This window comes from Opisthocomus hoazin, chromosome 3, assembly GCF_030867145.1.
Source record: "Opisthocomus hoazin isolate bOpiHoa1 chromosome 3, bOpiHoa1.hap1, whole genome shotgun sequence".
NCBI lineage: Eukaryota > Metazoa > Chordata > Aves > Opisthocomiformes > Opisthocomidae > Opisthocomus > Opisthocomus hoazin.
In genome coordinates this window covers 5,833,622-5,855,782 of record NC_134416.1, presented here as the reverse complement: position 1 = coordinate 5,855,782, position 22,161 = coordinate 5,833,622, and the positions used below count along the sequence as shown (strand labels likewise).

The following is a 22,161-nucleotide window of genomic DNA, read 5'->3' as shown; positions in this document are numbered from 1 at the left end:
AACATCACACCGGAATCGCACAGGCACGTCACCTGCGAGCTTCCCTTTCTACTCACTCCTGTATGAGCTCAGTAACAAGCTCAGACAAACAAGAAAAAACTAGGAAATTGTTCTTACTCTAAGGACAGTGAAGTACTGAAATAAACTGATGGGAAAAGGGGAATATCTATTTTTTCAAAGGGCTTCAAAACAGGTTATGCAAGTGCTAATATCCAATGTAACAAAGACAGTACGTTCCATACAAACAAATTATTACTAATTTCCTGTGTGATGCATCAACCACGATAATACGTGTCTGTGACAGGAAAAGCACTGGATTTCTTTTTTCTAATTCCCTGACTTCAGAAAGGCACCGAGTACAAAGGGCTTTGAAGAACACACAAACATTAGCATCATCTTGGATTTGGCCAAAGTCGCGTTCACTGGCTTTTGGTACAATTTTGTACCACAAGCCCCTGTCTGAGGTACTTTGAGAGGAAGAAGTGGAGGTAACGGCTTTAAACTGAAGGGTAATGGCTTTAAACAAGCAAGGGGCTTTAAACTGAAACAGGGCAGATTTACATCAGATATACAGAAGAAATTCTTGACTCTGAGGGTGGTGAGGCACTGGCACAGGTTGCCCAGAGAAGCTGTGGATGCCCCCTCCCTGAAAGTGTTCAAGGCTAGGCTGGATGGGGCTTGGAGTAACCTGGTCTGGTGGAAGGTGTCCCTTGCCCATGGAATGGGGGCTGGACTAGGTGATCTATCAGGTCCCTTCCAACCCAAATGAGTCTATGATTCTAGGAGGTAGAGCAAGCATGGCTCCTTTATGGATGCACATACAGCTTATGAGCTTCTGTGTACTTACACCAGAACTCCTCTGGCAAAACTTCCATCATCTTTACAGCTCAGCTCATGCTTTCCCAGAACAGGAGCATCACACAGAAACAAAATTTGAGAGAGAGGCAGGATCCTCTCCGAGACTTGAAAACACTCCTTTTCCAACTTCATAATGCTCAAATGAAACAACCATAGATGAAGTGGTGTCCCACATAAGGGTTAAGCTCCTAGTAAGATTGACCAAGGTTTCAGTCAGTGACTCCAATAGTACTGGAAACATGTAGCTCAAAAATAGGTTAAAAAATTGAAGAATATCTGAGCTTTTATCAACAGCTTCTAAATGTGATCAGTCCTTTTTCTGCAAAACTCTGGAAAGAGAAACACATCATCTGATTGATAAAGTATACTCTCATCTGTGTCATTTAAAAGAAAATTAAGAAGTACTGCAGATAACTAATTTCTAGCACAGGACTTAATTTTACAGGGTCTCCACAAGAAAAGTCTTGAAAACTCAGATTAAAATGAGATCTAACAATTAGTGATTGAGACTCAAGAGTTCAAGGAGATGATAGAAGAGAAAAATCAATACATCTTATAGCATTCTCAAAATATTTCTTTTAATAATTCTCATTATGCCCTGAGAAATGTCTTAAATAGCTAGTAAGAACTACAAATGAAGAATGCACAAGCCCCAAAGAATCTGAAAGCCATAAATACCGCTGAAGAAAAGCGCCCATTTGGAAAACTGAAGGCAGCAGAACACCACCTTAGGAAAACACTGCTGCTGAAAAAGACGACCCAGGACACCAGCACAAAGAAATAATTTCCATAAACTAAACTACAGGACAGAGAATGCATAATTTGCATTACTGGATGATAATTTGCATGGATACAGCAGATAAATAATTCTGTTATCACATCTTTAATGTAAGGAATACATGTGAGAGAAAACACTAATAAAAAGGCAGTATTTAAAAGAAGTTTTAAAACAGAATGGATGCCATTAACTGCAATGTTAAACTAACCTAACTGTAATTTACTTACAACTGGCTCACAGTGGTGCCTGGCATATTACAAATTTTTACTGCTTAAAGCTCCATGGAAAGCTTAATGTCTCAGATACCATTATAAAATGACTATAAAATAGGTGATTCTCCATACTTTACCATTGGTAAATGCTATCACAGCAGATCCATGTATTTATAAGGAAAACACATTTTGCAATTTCAAATTCAACACAACTACAGATTATTTCTGAAGCCAGCTGCTTCTTAGATTGAGTGTAAAAAGTATGCATAGCTATACCTCAAGTAATAAGAAAATGACACACCTAGACTTCTTAAATACTGTGCCCAGTTTTGGTTCCTCAGTTCAAGACACTGAAATACAGGACAACATTCCCTAGAGGGTTAACAAGATAGGAGGGCTGGAGAATATAACACCTTAAAAGTAGCTGAGAGAACTGGGTTGGTTTGGTTTTGAGAAGAGAAGGAAGGCTAAGGAGAAATGTTATTGCCGTCTATGCTAGTGGGAGAGTACAGAGAAGATGGAGCCAGATTTTTCTTGGAGAAGCACAGTAATACAAAGAGGGGCAACGGACACAAGTTGCAGGGCAGGGTGTTACACCAGACCTGAACAGGTTCCTTCCTACCTAAATTACTCTACCATCAACGTAACCTCGCTGTCTTCAGCTGACTGCCCAGGAAGACGTGGCAGTGCCAGTGGCATTCAGTGCAGTCTTCAGGCTGCCCCACAGGCATGGCAAAATAGACTCAAACATAATGTAAATGCTGAATTTGCACAAACCAATTCAGAAAACATGCTTTCACTCGCAAGCAAATCCCCAAAATACTTAGTTTAACCAGTACCTAAAATCTTGCCCTCAGAGTATCTCATCCAGCTTAAGCTCTGCTGCCAAGCAGACTTCAAGACAAACATCACTGAAGTTGACAGAGAAGCTCAACATCGCTCATACAGTCCGACCACTCCTAATGGACACAAACAGCAGTGGATTTCATATCCTTGATCTTTGTCTCCTGACTATGTCAGGCAATTCTATAAAATTGCTCATTACCGTGCAAATACAAACTGAACACTGTAGAAAACTCATAGCCTTGGAGATGAAAAGTAACCAAAATAAGCAGTAATAAAATGTCAGAGGAAAAAGAAAGAAAAGCTTAACTCAAGGGTTTTCCTATTTCCTAAGACAAGCTTTTAGATGTCAATTAAAGCAAGGCATTTGGAACAGGGGGTGCCAATACACACTTTCATTCTTCTCTCAAAGTGGAACCTGATCAAAGACAACAGTGTAAGGTGCGGAATTTAAAATTAAATGACAAAAACCTGCACAAACGGAAGTACAGACTGGCAAAAGTAGTTTGACCTTGTACAGTCCGTCTACTTCACCAAACCTCCAAACGTTTTGCTGAAATCTTACTGTGATTACAAACCTGCTCTTGGCAGGAGTCAGATCGCTAAATGCCTTTGTTGACCCAGGCCTCACTTCCAGCAGTCAAATCTTTGTTACTAACAACGCACGCATCAGCCAGGACTGGAACGCGGCTGATTTGAAGTTTCCAGCGCAAATGGTCATGTTTGGCAATTCAAGATATTTTCATTTGCACAACCGAATGAGTTTCAAATGGGGCCGCAGAGCCAACGAGCACACAACCACCAGATGCTATTTAAAAAAAAAAAAAACACTAATTTTTCACAGTAGACACCTTCGTGTTCCTTTAGCGACAGATTGTATATGATATAAACTGTTTCACACCAAAAACCTGAATGACAGTCAAATGAACTAGTTATTTCCCCAAGGAAAACTTTGGTCTTTTATACTGTCTTGATTGTTGAATGTGTGGCTGGATACTCGCTATTCTAACACAGCGCGTTACCTAAAAGCTACTGCTTAAAAAGACAACAGATTTTTCAAAATGGTTTCTATCTTAAAGTTACTCATGCTTTTCCTTTCTGCTATGCAGCATTCCACTTCTTGCGTTCTTTGAAAAAGACTTATTTTCAATAACATATTTCTCAGTTCCTTTGCAAATAAATACAGGTGGAAGCATGCACACAATCAAAACAAATTAGCAAATGTTCATAAATAAGAATTATATTAATGAAAAACAAATTTAAATGATTATCAATCACAGTTTACTTGTAGCAGTAGCCTTAGTCATATTTTAAGCTTTCTGCTTGACTGTTATTGTGGTACTTGATTATTAAAACTAATTACATGCAGTTCTTAAATAATAGTTACTTTTGCAAACAATTGTTGATGCTAAGAAGCTGCACGGCATTGTAAAGCTCCATCCAAGGAAAGTATTTCTAAGGAAACCTTTACCAATGCGCAAAAGTTCCACAACATGCAATATTCTCATAACCAGAGATTCATAATTATGAGCAAGATGAAGTCAGCAAAAGCTGAATAGACAAACAGAAAAGTAAATTTCAATAACAGTTATCAGTAGTTTGCTGTCAAGCCCAAACAGCACATCAAATAAGATGACTCAAGGTTCTCTCCAATACAAAACAATTTCAAAATTCTGATTGACTACTTGGATGATGAAATACAAAAACATTCATAAAATTTATATATTTGGAAAACAGTCAGTGTTCACAAACCTAATAAATAAGTTGAATTTATGACGATCACTTAGATGAAAATCAGTGAAGAAAAGTTGAAAGTATCACCCTGGAAGGAATGAACTAATCTATAAATGGACACTGGGAATAAATATTCAGTCAGTTATGCTGGACCACATGCAAAAAAATCCATCAGACATGGGACACTTGCAAAAGAAGTCAAGACTAGTTCTCAGAGCAAGGACCATATGTGAAACATGGAAGGCATAGCTTTTGTGCTATGAGAAACCTCACCTGAAGTACTGATTCCAGCTTGGGATCCAGAGAAATACAGCTACACTGCAGAACAACATCAGCAATAAGACTGAAAGAAAATGTGCTTTGAAAAAAAAGTTGGCAATTAGGTTTAAATATAGAAAAACAGAGGAAGGGGCACAGAACACAATTTCAAAAAAAAGTAAGAAAACGTTGCAAATAGGACAGGCTTCATATATATCACAGAAATTAAGGCTGAAGGGAAAAAAACAAAAGGTCTATTAGAAAAGTTAAAAATGGAATATGGTATTTAAGGTGGCACTGGAAGTCTTTTTTTAAAGGCTGTTAGGTTCAGGTTTAGAATATTTTCAAGAAAATGACTCCAAAATGTTATAGTCTCATTTCACTGAAACAGCAGTTCTTTCACAGTACATTAGAAAATGTCTCTGGCTGCAAGCAAACCTGGGAAGAGCAAGAGACATGGAGGAAAAAGAGTTAAGTTTCCAACAGTCATTCTCTGACCCAGCCCACTGCATGGCTGCACAAATCACAGAATAACTTACACTTAAAGGCAATTCCAGAGTCACTGCCCAACCCTATGCTCAAAGCATGGAAAATATTGAAATTGCATCGGGTCATTCAAGGCCTTGTCCAGGACTGTTTAATATCTTCAAAGACATCAATTTTACAGCCCTTTTGGACAACATGTTCCACTATTTGAGCACCCTCATTGTGAAAAGGATTTTTCATGCTACCTAATCAGAATTTACCTGGCTGCAACTTGCTACAGTCACCTCGTGATACGCCTTGCTTGAAGAGTCAGATGTATCTTGTTGACTGGTGCAACTCGGGCTTTGAGAAGACTGACCCTGGAGGTCCATCATCTCTCTTGGACCCCTCTGCTCCCAGACGCAGTCTCCTGTGCAATCTCACGCACTAGTTGCCCAAAATCTCCTCTCCTAAAGTTCCTTGTCATTATCCTTGTTCCTTGCCTTCCTCACTTCCCTCAGGATATTAAACTCCACCATCTTGGGGAGACTATACCCAAGGCTGCCATCAGACCTCACCCCTCTGTGTGGATCTTCATTATTTTCAAGTAGCAGATCCCACACAGCATAGGCCAAATCAAGCCATCCAGCACCTGTACACAAGTGTCCTTAAAGGACTCCAGAAATCTCCTAACCCGCAACTGGAAGACTTCTTCCAGTTCTTAAAGGAAGAGTTTGTCCAACTTCGCTCCTTGGTTGGGTGGTCTGTAAGAAATGCACACCACATCACCCTGTTGGACTGCTCTGTTCTTGATCCAAAAGCTTTCAACTGGCCCATGGCTCATTTCTTAACAATTCCTCCTGCACTTCAACTCTGCCCAGCCTTCCTAGATACCCACACCGACCTGCCAGTGCCCCCTGTTCACGCAAACTACCCACTATGTCTCTGAAATCCCGACAACACCAGAGCTCTGCAACCGCACAGTGACCTCCAATTCCTCCTCCACAAGCTTTTGCAAGTTGAGGTGTAAGCATCTGACATGGGCTCTCAATCTCACTTCAGGATAGATACAGAGATCCTAGCCCATCACTTTCTCCTGCCCATGCTTCCCCCCTTCTTGCACTGCTCTACAGGCTTTGACGGATATCCTGCAAGGTACCACATTTAAATTTAGACTCACAAGACTAGCAAGTCTGCTGGCAAGGATGTTCTTATCTCACATCGTCAAGAGGGCGACGAGAGGGACCCAGAGCTAGAGGACAGGGAAAGACTGTTCATTAAGCAGCAGCAAGAGTTATGACAAAATAAAATACATAAAGTGAAGCATAAATAAGTTCTTGATTTTACCCGTAGCCAAACCTTTCTGTTTTCCCTATGAAAAATCTCTTCTGCCATCTGAACACTGATAAATCTTTGTTTATTCTAGTAAAAATGAGGATCACCTGCATGTGACAATTCTCTGAAATAATTCTGAACACATCTGAATTTCTGAAGTCAAAATGTAGGTGGCACAAATCAAGGGAATACTCTGAAGAGTAATAATCTATGGTGGGTCTAACACAGAGCGTGTAAAGACCACAAATAGAAGTTCAACCTGCCCTTCATCTTCCACCTGGGGAATGTGATGTTTCTTAACTGAAGGTTTTGAAGAAGTCAGGTACAAAGCATCAGTAAGAAGATTAAAATCTTAGAGCACTCAGCAACTGACACAGCATTCTAGTCTAGATAAGGACACGTAGTACAGATGCCTTCATCCATGAGTCAGTATGCACAGAAGGTCTCTGAAGAAAATATAAATCTTGTTTAAAAATACTTAGAAAATATGAAGAGAAGCATAATTTGAAAGTATTAGCCACCTTAATACTTCTTGTGTTCTGTCTGTTCAAACCGTGTGTTAAAACAAACCCCAGTTGTTAAGCTGATACCAGATGCCATCTAACAGATGCCAAAAAAGCAAGGCAGCACGTTCTTAATTTAAATGATCTCAATACACCTATAATATCAAAGATACACTAAATTACACTACTCCAGAATTTTTCTTAATTGAAATGGCATGGCAGTATGCGTTCTCCTAAGAAGGTCTATTTTCTTCACAATTCTCATTCTATCAAAAATGCCCAAAGGTTGAATTGAGTAATATGCTGTACTGTCTTTACCTCCTGCCTTCAGCCCTCCCGAAGTACATGAAAACTGATGAAGTTTTACAATACTTTCACAAATGAAGCACTGAAAATCTCATCACCTGAATCCCTGAATATTCAATGGATAAAGCCATGGAAGATGGACTTTCCATGCTGGAGAGTACTTCTGCTGCTCTTCAAGAAATACAGATACAACCTGAAACCCTCACGCTTCGTGAACTGTTTTTGGCCCTCACAGGAGTTTCATATAACTAACTTTTCCTTGCAGTCAATATAATCCACACACTTAAAACCTGAAGATTTGGTGGTATCAACCAACACAGTAAGAATTTAAGGAATTGCAAGATAATTAATATAGTCCTTCCATAATATAGCCCTTCCTTTGTAAACAATGCAAGGTTACGTATGAGAAAATTGTCTGTGTTCTCCAAAATACACATTCCTCTTCTCATGCATACGTTTAGCAGAGAAAGGTTAGCTGGAGAGATCAAAGTAGATCAAAGATGGTAGACTCCAAAGCAATCACTTGGTCTCACCATTCAAAAGACTTCTGAAAAAATGCCTCCTCCAGTAAGAAATATAAACAACTATATTCCTCTGTATTTTTCCAAACACTTTTTAATCTCTTGGCTGCATTTAGGCTGGCTTCTGAAGGAAAGCAAGGCTTAGGCAGTTAAGCTGTCCATCCATTTCTCCGTGTGTCTGTCCGTCAGTGTGTCTCTGGCAGGAGGACGTATGTCTCAGAAACAAAGTTTCTCAAACTTAGCAGAAATGAGGGGATTTTTTTTTTTTACTGGTTCACATCTAAATGTTGCTGTAAGAAATAAAAGAATGAGAAAGACCGACTCTATTTGGGATGTGAAATCCGGAAAAAAATGTACACGTTTCTTGAAGAATTTTTAAACCCGTGCAATTTGTTGCCTTCCATTAGACTACTTTTAGTTATAGGAACAGACAGAACATTCATAACAAATCTTAAAAACACAGAAACTAACGCACTGAATTTAACACAAAGAATTCATGCCTCGTTCTACTGGTTTTCTAAGTCTCTGACTTACATGTCAGCCATGCTAGTTTTGGTATCAGAACTGGGTTTAAACACAGAAATCCAAATGGATGTAAACAGTGTTGCTCAGCAACAGAAATGAATGAGGAAGTATTTTTACATCCTGACAGAATTATGACAGCTACGCATTCAATTCCAGCATAAGAGTTTAACTATGCTATCAAAGAATATTTGTAGCTTTCCATAACACAGAGATATTCTAAGTGAGTTCCAGTTAAATATTGTCATTTTTGCATAAATGGAACTCTTTCTGAAATGTTGCTGAAGGAGTCTGGATGGAACCAGGCATCAGGAACCTCATTTGGGTCTCAAGTCTTGCATTTGACTAATCCTGTGCAGCTAATTTCATAATTAGTAATTAAAAATCATTTCAGATCACTAGATAAAATACAATTGGAAGCACAAAAAGACATCTCTAAATATAAACAACTATTTGATCGTCGCTCTTCTCTCATTCCCTGCTACCCACTATCACACGAATTTGAGGATAATCTGAATGAAAAATATCAATCTCCTGGAAGATGCTGAGTATCAACATGGCCTGGGGGGCTGCTGACTGCACTGAATGTTTCCCTAATGAAAATCACGAAAATGTGTATTTTTGACAAGCCAAGCACAAGATTTTTTATGGAAATTATGAAATTTACAGCAACACCATTGGTTTATTTTAACTCTAAACACAATTTCATATTAATAATCATAAGGCAGTATTTTACTGCATTTGGAATGAATGAATATAGGGATTTTATCTTTAGAATGACTAAGTCATCATGCAAATTCTTTCTAAGCCTTAAAAAGGCTACCTAAGATTAGATATATTACTAAATCTGTAAAGAGGACTTGGAAATAAATTATTCTAATATGATCTGATTCGCTCAAATTAAATCTATGAAAACACTCTAAATTCAGCTTCATGTATTTCTTCATGATTTAGTTACTTGGTGTGGGGGAGAATAGAAACATTTGGCCCTATATAACTACTACTCATCAATCCTAACTATACCTCCTCAGTTCCCTAAAAGCTGAGAAAAACACACAGGGTTTGTGGCAGGCTCAATGACTCAGAAAAAGCCATTATAGTAAGACCCAAGCATCGTCTAAATAATATACAGCACAATTAACCTTAAACAGTCTATAATTATGATAAGCTTCATAGTTCTAATTACTTTTCTTTCCAGTAACATTGCTATAAATTGAGTTGAATTACAAAATAAAATGTCATAGGGCATCTATTTATATATTTTTTAAAGCAAGTATTTATGAAAGGATATAATTTTCCAGCAAATATCCAGCTTGCTGTTAATCTCCAGACCTTTTGCTTGTTGCCTTTCTTCTTCCAGCTGCTTTGCATTCGCAAACTGTGCTCCATCGGCAGGGGATTCTGGGAAGCTCTCAAAACTGAACTTGTCAACTTGGATAGCCATACTGTAGCAAAGGGAAAAGAAAGAGAAAAAACTCAGGATTTTTACTACAGTAATTTTCCAGATATTACTTCGACAAAAATTGGAGACCACTGGGAAACCAAGCACTACCATATCAGTGTATTTGTCTTGGTGGCATCTAGTCTGTATACCAGTGGCATATAAGCCATATGATTTATGCTACTGAAAACAGAAGTCTAAGCCTATTGAAGATGGTTAAGATTTTTTACAAATCATCAATCAACTTCTTAATGCCTTGGTGAGTGTTACACAAGATGTCTGTTTTGCAGCTGCAACCAGTTGACCTTATGGTGGTGATGTGGTTTTGCCTCAATTTGCAACAAAAGAACCATGCAGTTACTCTCTCACTTCTTCCCCCTCACCGGTGGGATGGGGAGGAGAATCAGAAGGAAAAAAGGCAAAAACTCATGGGTTGGGATGAGAACAGCTTAACAGAATGGCAAAGGGAGAAGAAAACAACAACCAATAATACTGATAAAAGCATATATAGCATGCAGTGTTCTCACCACCTAATGCTCAGCTTGCTCCTGAGTAGCAAAAGCCTCTCCTTTAGCCAGCTTCCCACTTAAATACTGAGCATGACATCACATGGTATAGAATATCCCATTTGATTGGCTGTTTGGGTCAGCCCAATCACCTTGCTGTGAAAATTAACTCTATCCCAGCTGTACCCAGGACAGGTGGTTCTGCAGAGTTTCATCTGCCTTCACTCTTGGTACAAAAAAGCTCCTGGTGTGTTTAAGACATGCTGAAAAAAACCAATGAGACTGGGCCAAATGCTGATGAACACACTATTCCAAGTAGTTTATTAATCCCAATCTATATACAAGCAAAGCAAAATATTATATACAAAAGTGTGTCCTGAAGCAAACAGTAACACACTTAGAAAGCCACGTGCACTTCATTGGTTTGACAAGCCAACTTCCTAATTTTCCCTTTAAAAATTTCCTTACAACACTCAGGAAGGAAAGACAAAATAACCACAGTAGTAGGGTCTACATGCGGCTCTTGCCTTTTTCTTTGAGAAGGTACTTCCATCTTGCTTAATGTAACTTCATGAATGACAGGCAATACTAATTTCAATATCATAGTATAATTCATTGGTAGTAAATGGTTAAATAATTGCTTTATTAAAAGTACTATAAGGCATAAAAGCAAATTAAATTAAATATATTATGCCATAATGCATAATAAATACTTCTATGTTAAACTAGAATCACTAATCTAATATAAAAGGGAATTTGGACCAGATCACATCACATGAAATGTGGTTATAGCAGATCTAATATATTGTGCTGCAAAAACAGCTTTAATTTCCTGAATCGTCTGAAATACAAAAATAATTAGGGAAGAATTAAAATATATTGCTCTTCAGATGACTTTGCAGTTAAAGAAAACAGAAGACCAAGCAACAGCGTTGTAAACCATTTATGACGAAATGCAACTCCCATCTAAGAAGGGGTATGAGAAGGGCATTTCAGGAAACCCCAGGGTTACTGTTATCCCTATTTCTACATATAAAGAGGGAAACATATTCCATAAATGTTGCCAAAAGGAAAACACTAGTAACAAAAGTCAAGAAGGAAGGGCTTCAAAATCCACCCATATCAGAAGAGATTTTCTATAATTAGCATTAATTTAAGAGAATCTTGACCCTAAAAGATACTGGGAGAAAAAAACATGGCAATTACAAGAGCAAGGAATAATCCAGAGTTTATTAAGTTCACTGTGGAAAGATGAATGCAAATAGGCCCATCGTGCTTCACCCTGAGCAAAAACTGACATCCCAGGAGAAGCTCTTAATGTTCCAAGACTGCCTTCATCATTAAAAAGCACAAATACAGCATGGAGACAAAGGTGACACAATTACTGCTTCTGTAAGGTACCCCTTCCGCAGACCGCATCTTTGCTGGTCTTCACATTTAAAAATCAAAAAAGGCCAAGGAATTAATCTATTTCTCTGTAAGGAGTGGTTTTGTTTTGGCCATTTTTTCCTACAGCAAGAGATCATTAAGAGTTCTTCATTTGCATGCAAAGACCACCAAGTGCTGGGTACGTAAAAAAAGCTAAAATGAGCTACAAAAGAGTTATCACAGTGACTGGAGGAATCAAACTAGAAATCAAGAATGTACAGAAAAACACCTAGATACAATCTGTAGAGTGGGTTTTAAAGAAAGTATCAGGCCTGAAACTATGACTAACAACATCAGTTCTTACTGGCGTTGAAGTACGATTCAGTTCTGCAAATGCCAGTTGAGTTTCCTGGATTTTGCACGGCAACGCATGTGCAAGGCAGAGACGCAACTGGAACATTACAAAAACATTTTGCCTTTGTTTCCGAGATTACCTCATGACTCTGTGGTACATGAGCAGATGCACACTCAGTATTTGATTTTTGCTGTGTACACTGTACTGCTTAAATTCTCACATAAATAGTCCTAGTTAGCTACCTGCAGTCATATTTTGACAACAAATAATCTTAGTTTCTGAACAGTCAAACATATTTAGAATCCGTCTCCCAATGGACTTGGAAAACAGCTCTCATCTAATTATTGTGCCACACTTTTCTAAGTGAATGATATATTAGAAAAACATTCCTGCCTAACGGTATTTAGTATTTAATTGAGGGCATTCAGATTGCATTCTTCTGTTAATGGATCATTACTGGCAATATGATATTTTTTTTCTAGAAATTAAATATGCATGTAAGCACATTTTTCCCCAACAGTCTCCAATAAATCCACAACAGCTTCAGGCACATGGCCTAGATTACTCTTAACAACAGTTCATTGTACAGGTCTGTTTGCAATAAATTTTATTAAGCTCTAAGGTATGGAAAACTTTAGTAAATAGGGCTCCTAGTACTCAGAACCTCTACTGATTTTTTAAAATTTTTTAACCCAATTTCTATTTATACCGTGTATAATGTATTTAGCACAGTGACACCTCATGTCACGTGAGAAGATACAAAACCATCCCCAACAACATCCTTGCCAGCTAGAAAGCGAAGAGGTCTGAGTGAAAGAGAACTATGGAGAGAAAAAAAAAAATCACACAAAACTATGACAAATACAGCTGTAGGCAGAATATATGAACTCAACAAACAGAAATAAATTTTTCCAGACTACAGCTACACTCCAAGTAAAGCACGATAAAATTAAATCCTAGCTCTTTTTCTTAAACATATATGCCTTTTATCACCAATATTCTGCTTCCTCTCGTGCTAAAAACATTCACACTGAGTTTTGCATCTGCATTTTTTATCAGTAATGTTGCTTCAGTATTTATTCCTCAGACTATGGAATGTGTAGTAAAATGGAAGGCTTTACAGAAAAATCAAAACAAAAAATAAATACCGTAACCTAAATCAGTCACTCATCCTTACAACGTTAACCCCTACACAAACCCAGCTTCTTCACTTTACTTTTACTACACCAATTTCTCCCATCTCAGAAGATGCATTTCACCAGTGAGGTAGTAACGAATGGATGGACAATTCCTGTAGCAAACTGAGTGAAGGAGAAAATGGATAAACTGGACATTGGGCTATAATCACCAACTAAAAAAAAAGATTTTTTAATTTTTAAGTGATCTGTAGAGATCACATGTGCTTTATCCTAAAAGAAGTAGAAGGCAGTGACAGGCAACCTCTTGACCTTCGCCCAACTTTGTTGCTGTGCGGTGCACCAAAATAATGAAACTGAAACCTATTTTAGCCGTAAAAGTCTTTCTCCACTTCTGTCTACTGTTACTTTACAACCTATGCCTCCGGTCAAGCGTTCTCTGCGCTTCTCTCCCCAAATTTGTCCTTGTTTGTTGTGATATACAAGAATCTATAGAATCTATACAGAAAGAAGTAAAAAAAAAGATGATTCAGATTGAAACAGGCATTCAATTTATTCCAAGTGGCTGGGATAACGATGGCTCACGTTGTGCAAGGGTAACTCCATACACAGTACCTTGCCCTTCACAGTAATAACATACCAGGGAAAACATAAAAGGTCTTAAAACACAGAAGTTTAAACACATACTTGCTCCATGAAAAGGGACTAGAATTTCATTTTAACCTTCTTTGTCTCATGGGTATCTACCCAGATTTCCTACAAGAAGAGTTTTTAATAAATCATGAGATATTTGTATAAAAACACTGCATCATGTAAAAATATTAAATAGCCAGTCCTGCAAATGCAAAACAGGTTTTTTTCCTCGCTGGCTAACCTTGCTTCTGCAGGAGGAGGGATAAAGTAACAGCAGTTTTCATGAATAATGAAACATTCGTCTTTTGAAACTACTGGGTTTTTTCATGAAATGAGCCCAAGCCGTTGTGACAGCTACTCAGACAACCAAGCATCGTTACAGAGATGCAAATTATTCAAATACAAATGAAGTGAATGAAGAGGAAAAGGTCAGCTCATTGGCAATGCTGATGATATGTCTGCATGGTATCATCTCACGTCACCCTTCAGGATGACTTACAGGGAAAAAAATGACAAACCTTCTGATGGTGCAGCAGACATTTCAATGACAGTTATCTAAAGTCCCATTAGAGTAACAGTACAGAATCATTAAAGACACCGGACAGATCATTTCACCACTTCTCATAAAATGAGTTTCAACTTTACTGGAAATAGTACTCCGTCCTGACAACAAAATGCACAACGGAAAGGACTTGGTATCAGAGAAAAAAAACCTTTCTGTAAACAGCATCGTGACTCCTCCCGAGCCAGCGCCTTGCACATCGCTCTTTATCAAAGCAGTGCCAGTTGTAATTAAGCAAAACCAACAGTTTCACAGAAGTGGCAAGTAGCAGATAAAATTAATAGGTGAAAAATTCAGTAAGGGAGTGTTGCCTGGAGTGCCCTAAACCCCTGCCTGATGCTTTGTGCCCTTGCTCCTGGCAGGAGAGTGGGCAGGTCCCAGGCATCCCCTGTCTCCCAGAGATGCATCTCAGCTCTTTTGATATCCTCATCTCGTAGAAGACAATGAATCTATAAAGTGAAATTAAATATGTGACGCTCTCCGAATAAAACAGGGTTAAAAGCAGGCATGGTATTAAAAGAAAAGCAGCAATCTGGTTAACATAACTAGATTTTATCTTTCATTAAGTAAATAAAATACTGCTGCGTAGGTGGAAGAATAAAATCTAGAGATGGTCCTTATTCAATTATCTTTCGGAAGAAACAATATAACAGGAACCCAAAAACTATTCCTCATGGCTAACTACCTATTTAAATACTATCAGCCACAGACGAGTTTGCAGGCTGTTTCCATAATGAAGCTGAAAGGAGGCAGTTGAAGACTTTATTCAATATTATGCTTCCTGTTCATCCTCCTTTCTCATACGAAGTAGACAGTAGGAATCAGAGCCAGACCATATTACCACTACTTATGCAAAATGCGTATGGGTATGAATAGTCCCTGTATAGTCAATGGCTTTAAATTGCAGGAGAAGCTAGAAGTGAGGAGGATGCTCTTGTTCTCACTTTCACAAGATCAAAAAAAAGGCATAAAGACAAGCCTACCTCTAGAAAAGAAACTTCGCCTGATTCTTCCATTGTTCAATCTCAGTAACAATGTTTTTATAACATTTTTCAGGTACTCATAATTCCACCCTAAATACAAGTTCTGCAGCTAAAATAAAAAAATGGTAGTCATGACACCAGAGTATGCAATAATTTATATGCAACAAGGGACCTCAAGAATCAAATCTCTTGTGAGATGAATACGTATGTATTACTAGATGAAACTGAGACAGTAAAGTAATCCAAATTAACATATACCTTGTGTTTACTTCTAATTATTTCACCGCTTTACGAGTGCAATCTATATTTCATTCACTACTATAAAATACAACTGTAAAAATAAGTAGCTCAAGTGAGCCATAAGTAATGATCTCTTCTCCTGGCCTAAAACTGACTTCATAAAAAAAAGGGATTGCTTTAATATCTGAACTATGCAGAGCAAAAGATAAATTTTCCCATTAATCTTGGAAAGGTCAATTAAATAAAAAATTTGCATTTAGAACTTAATTATTTATTTAAAATAATTGAAGAGGAGATAAAAGTCAAACTAGAGTGCTGAAGTCTGTAAAATTCAACAGCTTATACTCATCTGATCCAGAGCATTTCAGACAACAAAAAGTTAAACGAGGAAAGAATAGTTGCACTGTATACAATGTAATATTTGAAAATGGAACAGTGTTAAGAGATGGTTAGCTACATAAATCTTCAGTTTCAATGAGATTATACTACGCGTGCTGAGAATCTGGCTTTTTAATTTGTAACTCCAAATCTGAAAACCATAAACTGGAAACGAAGAGGCATAACAATTCACTTCAACTTGCCTCTTTTTTCACTTGCCCATTTAAATCATTTGGACTTCTGTGGCAATCACCATGAAGCCGTTAGCTACTTAAAAAGGAATTTAAAATAGTAATAATAATGGTAATAGCCTACTCTCTAAATGCACCAATTTCCATAGGGGGCCTAAGAAACTCATAACTAATAGTCATTCACTCCATTAGGAAAACCAGAAAAGCCTAAACCTGATAATACTAGAAGACTGAGTTGAAAATCCTCCCTTTATTTATTGCAGCTGAACTACACAAGGATTGTAATCCTGTCATTATCCAAAATAATGCAGTCCTCTACCTCCTACCTCTCAGTGGAATATTAATAATCAGAGAAATAAATTTCAAAAGGTATATGTTCGTGTTTAGTTGCTCATTTGTATAATTCAGTATTGCCTTTATATGGCAGAAGATTCAAAAGAAAACATATGTAAATTAAAACCGTGGAATTTTGTGCCAGATATAACAAACAAGATCAAAAAACCTCATTCTGCAGTCACACCTAGTCATTATTCCAGCTCTCTCAGCCTCCTCAGGAAAAGCTTGAGAAGGTTGGATACCCCAAAAAATAAAGAGAAAAATACAGTGGAATAAGGCAAGCTTCTCTGCGACATTCAGAGCATCTTTCCCAGGTAGCCTCAAGTGGAGGAACCAGGTACTCACCTCCTCCAACCCTGATCTTCCTTCTGACTCAGCATGAACCCAGCATTGAGGAACATGGGACAAAACCATCAAGTGCCTCTGCTTTTGGAACGCCCCAAAGAAACCAGAAACACTGGTAAGGAGCACTGTGGTCAGGAATCGCCACCAGCTCACTTCACAGCATGGCCTCTGTCCTGCCCCAACACTTACAGTTGCTGCTGGTCCCAGGGCACAGCAGTATGTTATGCATGGAGTTGGGTCTGTGTAGGACCCACACAGGACACCAAGATCCTCAGAGGGGTCTCACAGTCACAGAATCACAGAATCACGGAATGGTCAGGGTTGGAAGGGACGTCTGTGGTTCATCTAGTCCAACCCCCCTGCCGAAGCAGGGTCACCTACAGCAGGCTGCACAGGGCCTAGGCCAGGCTGCTCTTGAATATCTCCAGAGAAGGAGACTCCACAACCTCTCTGGGCAACCCGATCCAGTGCTCTGTCACCCTCAGAGTGAAAAAGTTCTTCCTCATGTTCAGCTGGAACTTCCTCTGCTTCAGTTTGTGCCCTTTGCCCCTTACCCTGTTGTTGGGCACAACTGAAAAGAGTCTGGCCCCGTCCTCTTGACACCCACCCGTAAGATACTCATAAGCATCGATAAGGTCTCTTGCAGATGATAAACTTGGAGCATAAACTCACTTCATCTTCAGAGAAAAAGCTTAAAAATCCCCAATAAATCATGCAATTGATGGCAATGTTCCTCTTTTAAAGGAATATGACCGTAACATGTTGCACACACCTGAAAGGTTATCTTCAGAGAAGATACCTGAGATCCTAATCAAAACCAAACTCAGAGTGCTCAAAACTAAACAGTGCTCAAAACGCCAGCACAGCCTATGCAACTAAGAAATCATTCAAACACAGAGCAGTCCATCTCAGTGTTCATACAAGAGGAAATGAAGTGATACAGAGCTTTACATACAACCTTTTCATAACAAAAGTGTAAATTTTTCATAAAACAATCGATTCAAACATTTTTCGGGTAGAAGGATAGGATGCATGAATGCTCGGTGTGCACATATACACGTTTTGCCACGGACTGTCACTTCAAGATACAACTAGACTTTACATTCATACTGAATTATTAATTTACAATCTACTTGCTTGTCATCTTTTTTATAGACAAAGAAAACATTTGCCCTTTTCTCAGTGCACTGCGGCAGAAGTTCACCTTGAGACGATTTACTGTGATAACCAAATTCTTTTCCAAGTCACTGTTTTCCCAAACAATTTCCCTTCCTAGATGTATAACCTGTATACTTCTGTCACACATCTTACCTTCACATTTTTCAAATTTCTTAAAAAAGCAACAGCTGTTCAGAGCGCTCCTTGGTTAGTTCCTTGAAGAGTCTTATATCCAAGTTAGTTCAGTCCATGGACTTCAAAATGTTTATTTTGCCACTGCCTCATTGATTCTTTTGGTATATAAAGGAGCTACACAGATTTTATTACAGATTCTCAAGTCCCAGAATCAAGTTTTGTGAACGACACCACACATCAACGTGCGTGCCAAAGAGCAAAGCTGGGGGACAATCCGGGGACAATCAGTTTAAGAGACCAAAGCACCAGTACAACAGTGAACATCTTCCAGCGCAGCAACGTGGTCCATGAGTTTTGACCTACAGAGTTTATTTTGTAACTATTACCAGGACTAATGTTCACAAACATGAGTGGGAGCACAAGAAGCTTTAATCGTGCTCCCTAAATCTCAGCTCCCGGTGAGCTTCACCTGAGGAGGCGTACAGGTTCCACAGCAGTCAACTGCTCAGCACTATTAATAAAAATTATACACATCTCAAACACACAATTTTCACTTTTTTTCCCTCAAAACACTGTACGCACGAGAAATGTATTTAGTGCTTCCTCCACCAATAACAACTAAATGTGTACCTAGAAGCATGCTCAGAAACAAGCTATTTTCAGAAAACAAACTCTCCCACTCAGCAGTGCAGCAGCCTGAAAGCCCACATTGGTCTTACCAGTTCTCATCAACGGTTAGATGCTCAGTGAATGTTCATGGGATAATCTCAAAGCACTTCCCCACTGCCCAGGAAACAATGCTTAATAAACCAAGGTGTTGCTTCTATTGCTAATTATACTCGGCCTTTAGCAGCCCTGGAGCCAACTGGAGCGATATGCAGAGCTTCACTTCTGTCTCATCACGTTTACATTGATTTACCTCGACGCATTTTGCCCCACATACTGCTGTGTTGCATTATTGTCTGATTTTCCTGATTAGTATACCAGAAAATTAGCACAGCTCTAAAATACCGTGTTATTTCAGCCAAAACTCAACTGCTGTAACTTCCCGTTTGGAAAGCGCTATATCTTATCAAAAACTGCCCTACCTGTTGCCCTCTTGTTCAGTGAGCCATGAGCTTGAGCTCCCATGGGAAAGGACAGAGAAGCTAAATGGCCATCAGCCTCAGAGCTAAACACTACAGCTAGAAAGTCAGCATTTATTTAATTATTAAAATGGAAAAAATACTCATTTTGGAGCAGTTGCCTGCCATACTAACCTACTTCAGTCAATGAGGGTGATATAGACCACACAGGACGTACAGACGATCGATTGCGCAGCCCTGTTTGCAAGCCTGCCTGATGTCCAGGCAGTGACACAACCATCTTCAAAGAACAAAAGCAAATTAAAAAACCCTGTCAAAATCAGACTAGATCAAAGGGCTTTTTACTTTTCTTTCCTATAGTTCAGAAACAGTTCAAATGTAGTGGTTTAAATTTTAGAAAGGAAAATATCGCCTGTGAGCAAAGTCATGCTTAGGAGGCTTTCACAGAACACGCAGCTAGTGTAAAGGAACTCAGAGGTAAAAACAGCATTTTTAGTGCCACTAATAAAACAAGTTTTTATCATTTTCACAGACACAAAATTCTTCTGTGGGAACGGATTTCCTCACTGCATTTGGAGGAAGTGGAGGGAAGACGGATTATAAATACTACACGTTATGAGAGGTCAACTTGAAAAGTGGGCCTGTGTGAACCTCATGAGGTTCAACAAGGCCAAGTGCAAGGTCCTGAACATGGGTCGGAGCAACCCTCGCTATCAATCCAGGCTGGGGGATGAAGGGATTGAGAGCAGCCCTGCCGAGAAGGACTTAGAGGTACTGGTGGATGACAAGCTGGACATGAGCCACCAATGTGTGCTCACAGCCCAGAAGCCAACCATATCCTGGGCTGCATCACGAGAAGCGTGGCCAGCAGGTAAAGGGAGATGATTCTGCCACTCTACTCCGCTCTGTTGAGACCGCACCCGGAGTACTGCATCCAGCTCTGGAATCCCCAGCACAAGAAGGACATGGAACTGTTGGAGGGAGTCCAGAGGAGGCCACAAAAATGATCCGAGGGCTGGAACACCTCTCCTTTGAGGAAAGGCTGAGAGAGTTGGGGTTGTTCAGCCTGGAGAAGAGAAGGCTGGGGGGAGACCTTAGAGCAGCCTTTCAGTACCTGAAGGGGGCCTGTAGGAAAGATGCGGAAAATCTTTTCAGCAGGGCTTATTGCGATAGGACAAGGAGTAATGCCTTTAAACTGAAAGAGGGTAGATTTAGACTGGATATAAGGAAGAAATTTTTTACCATGAAGGTGGTGAAACACTGGAACAGGTTGCCCAGAGAGGTGGTAGATGCCCCATCCCTGGAAACATTCAAGGCCAGGTTGGACGGGGCTCTGAGCAACCTGACCTAGTTGAAGATCTCCCTGCTCACTGCAGGGGGGTTGGGCTAGATGAGCTTTAAAGGTCCCTTCCAACACAAACTATTCTGTGATTCTATGATTCTACAACTAATGGTGTCTGAGCTAAAGATACTTTGGTTTAGATAGACTTCCAGAGTACCTTTTGTTATCATGGCTGGCACAAAGCCCCCAGCTGAGGAACAATTTACATCAAAACCCCCAGATTATGACCTCTCAATGAAAAGCTCACACTGAAGGTGTCATTTTAAGTATGCTACTAAATTTTTCCAAAATTTTCATGATTTTTAAGAGAAAGGATTCTTCTTAAAATGAGAACTATCCTATAAGGATTAAGGAGTTGTATAAGTTTTCATCTAAGTATTGCATTCATTCTACCTGAAAAAATGCTTTAAAAATGTGCATCTTTAAAAATATATTTTTTTAGATTAATGTTTTCAGTGCTTCAGAAACTGAGAAATAATTATTTCAAGTAAAAAATTAACTTGGTATTATTTAGAAGCTTTGGTAAGGTTTTGAAATATGTAAATGTTGAAGGTGGGAGCTTTTCAGCATTTCTTTTTAACCTAGAAATTTACAAAGTCATTTCATTCATCTAAATCTAAATTTTAAGGTCTAAGAAAAAAATTTTAATCCAAATTCTCTGAATCTGTTTCTTTGTAGTATTCCTTTACAGATAATAAAATCTCAGAATATGATGCTATCTACCTTTCTGCAAGACAATTTTTCCTTTAAAAAAAAACAAACACGCAAACTGCAAGATAAAATCCAAAGGTTCCAAAACAGAAAACAATCATCTAAGATCTCTTTTATGAAAATCACATATACTTTCCACTCATTGACAAGTTTTGTTGGCTATAATAAAAACCACATGTAGGCATATCTAGATTTAGGCATCTATTTCAAACAGTTTCAAATCCCAGTTTAGGAATCAGTCTTATTCTCCACCTTTGGGAGGAAAAAAATCAATATATTTTCATTTCCAGCTTATGAGAAGGTTGCAACTCACTTGTCTATAGATCACCACCATTTTTTTTTTAACCATCCTGTCCCACCTGGTTCACAGTTCCTGCAAAGAAGCCAACCCCCCCCGAAAAGATACACAGAGGGGCAGACAAATTCACACACACAGAGCTTTAGGTCCATTTGACAGTTTAACATAGGACATCCGAGGGTCAGATTATTCCAAAATGGCAGGCTACTACTACCTGACAAATTGTACCCCAGAATTGTGTCGCAGTCTTATAAACCTTCCTGTCCACAGCTGGGAAGCCCCCAATGCTTCCGATGTGCTAATTTGCTCTGAGTTATTCAATTATACAGGTATAAATGGATTATAGGGTTAATATGAAAACTGGAAGCATATAGTATTAAAATTGGGTTTATATATCCTATACTAAGCAAATAATACTGTAAATATACTAGGCAAAGATTACACAATCATCTGCTTTGTTCTGAAACTAAGCTTTTTATACAAAAGAGTTCCCTTTTTACTGCTTAGTGTTCTCCATTTCTCTCCTTCCATACAACTAAAAGAGATGCCATCAAGCAGTAAATCGAGGAATAAAGCTGCAGAGATTTTTTTTTTTACTCCCATTTATTCCCATTGAGCCTCCC

General features: G+C 38.8%; 1 protein-coding gene across 3 annotated transcripts in view; it reads right to left on the bottom strand.

The window, feature by feature from the left end:
• The window catches only part of TRAPPC9 (trafficking protein particle complex subunit 9), a 553,794-nt gene that overhangs the window by 275,861 nt on the left and 255,772 nt on the right, over positions 1 to 22,161 (bottom strand). For all 3 annotated transcript variants that reach the window (XM_075415508.1, XM_075415510.1, XM_075415509.1), the window contains one exon: positions 9,627 to 9,780. In XM_075415508.1, the coding sequence (XP_075271623.1) occupies positions 9,627 to 9,780 (154 nt within the window). The remainder of the gene's footprint in view (positions 1 to 9,626; positions 9,781 to 22,161) is intronic.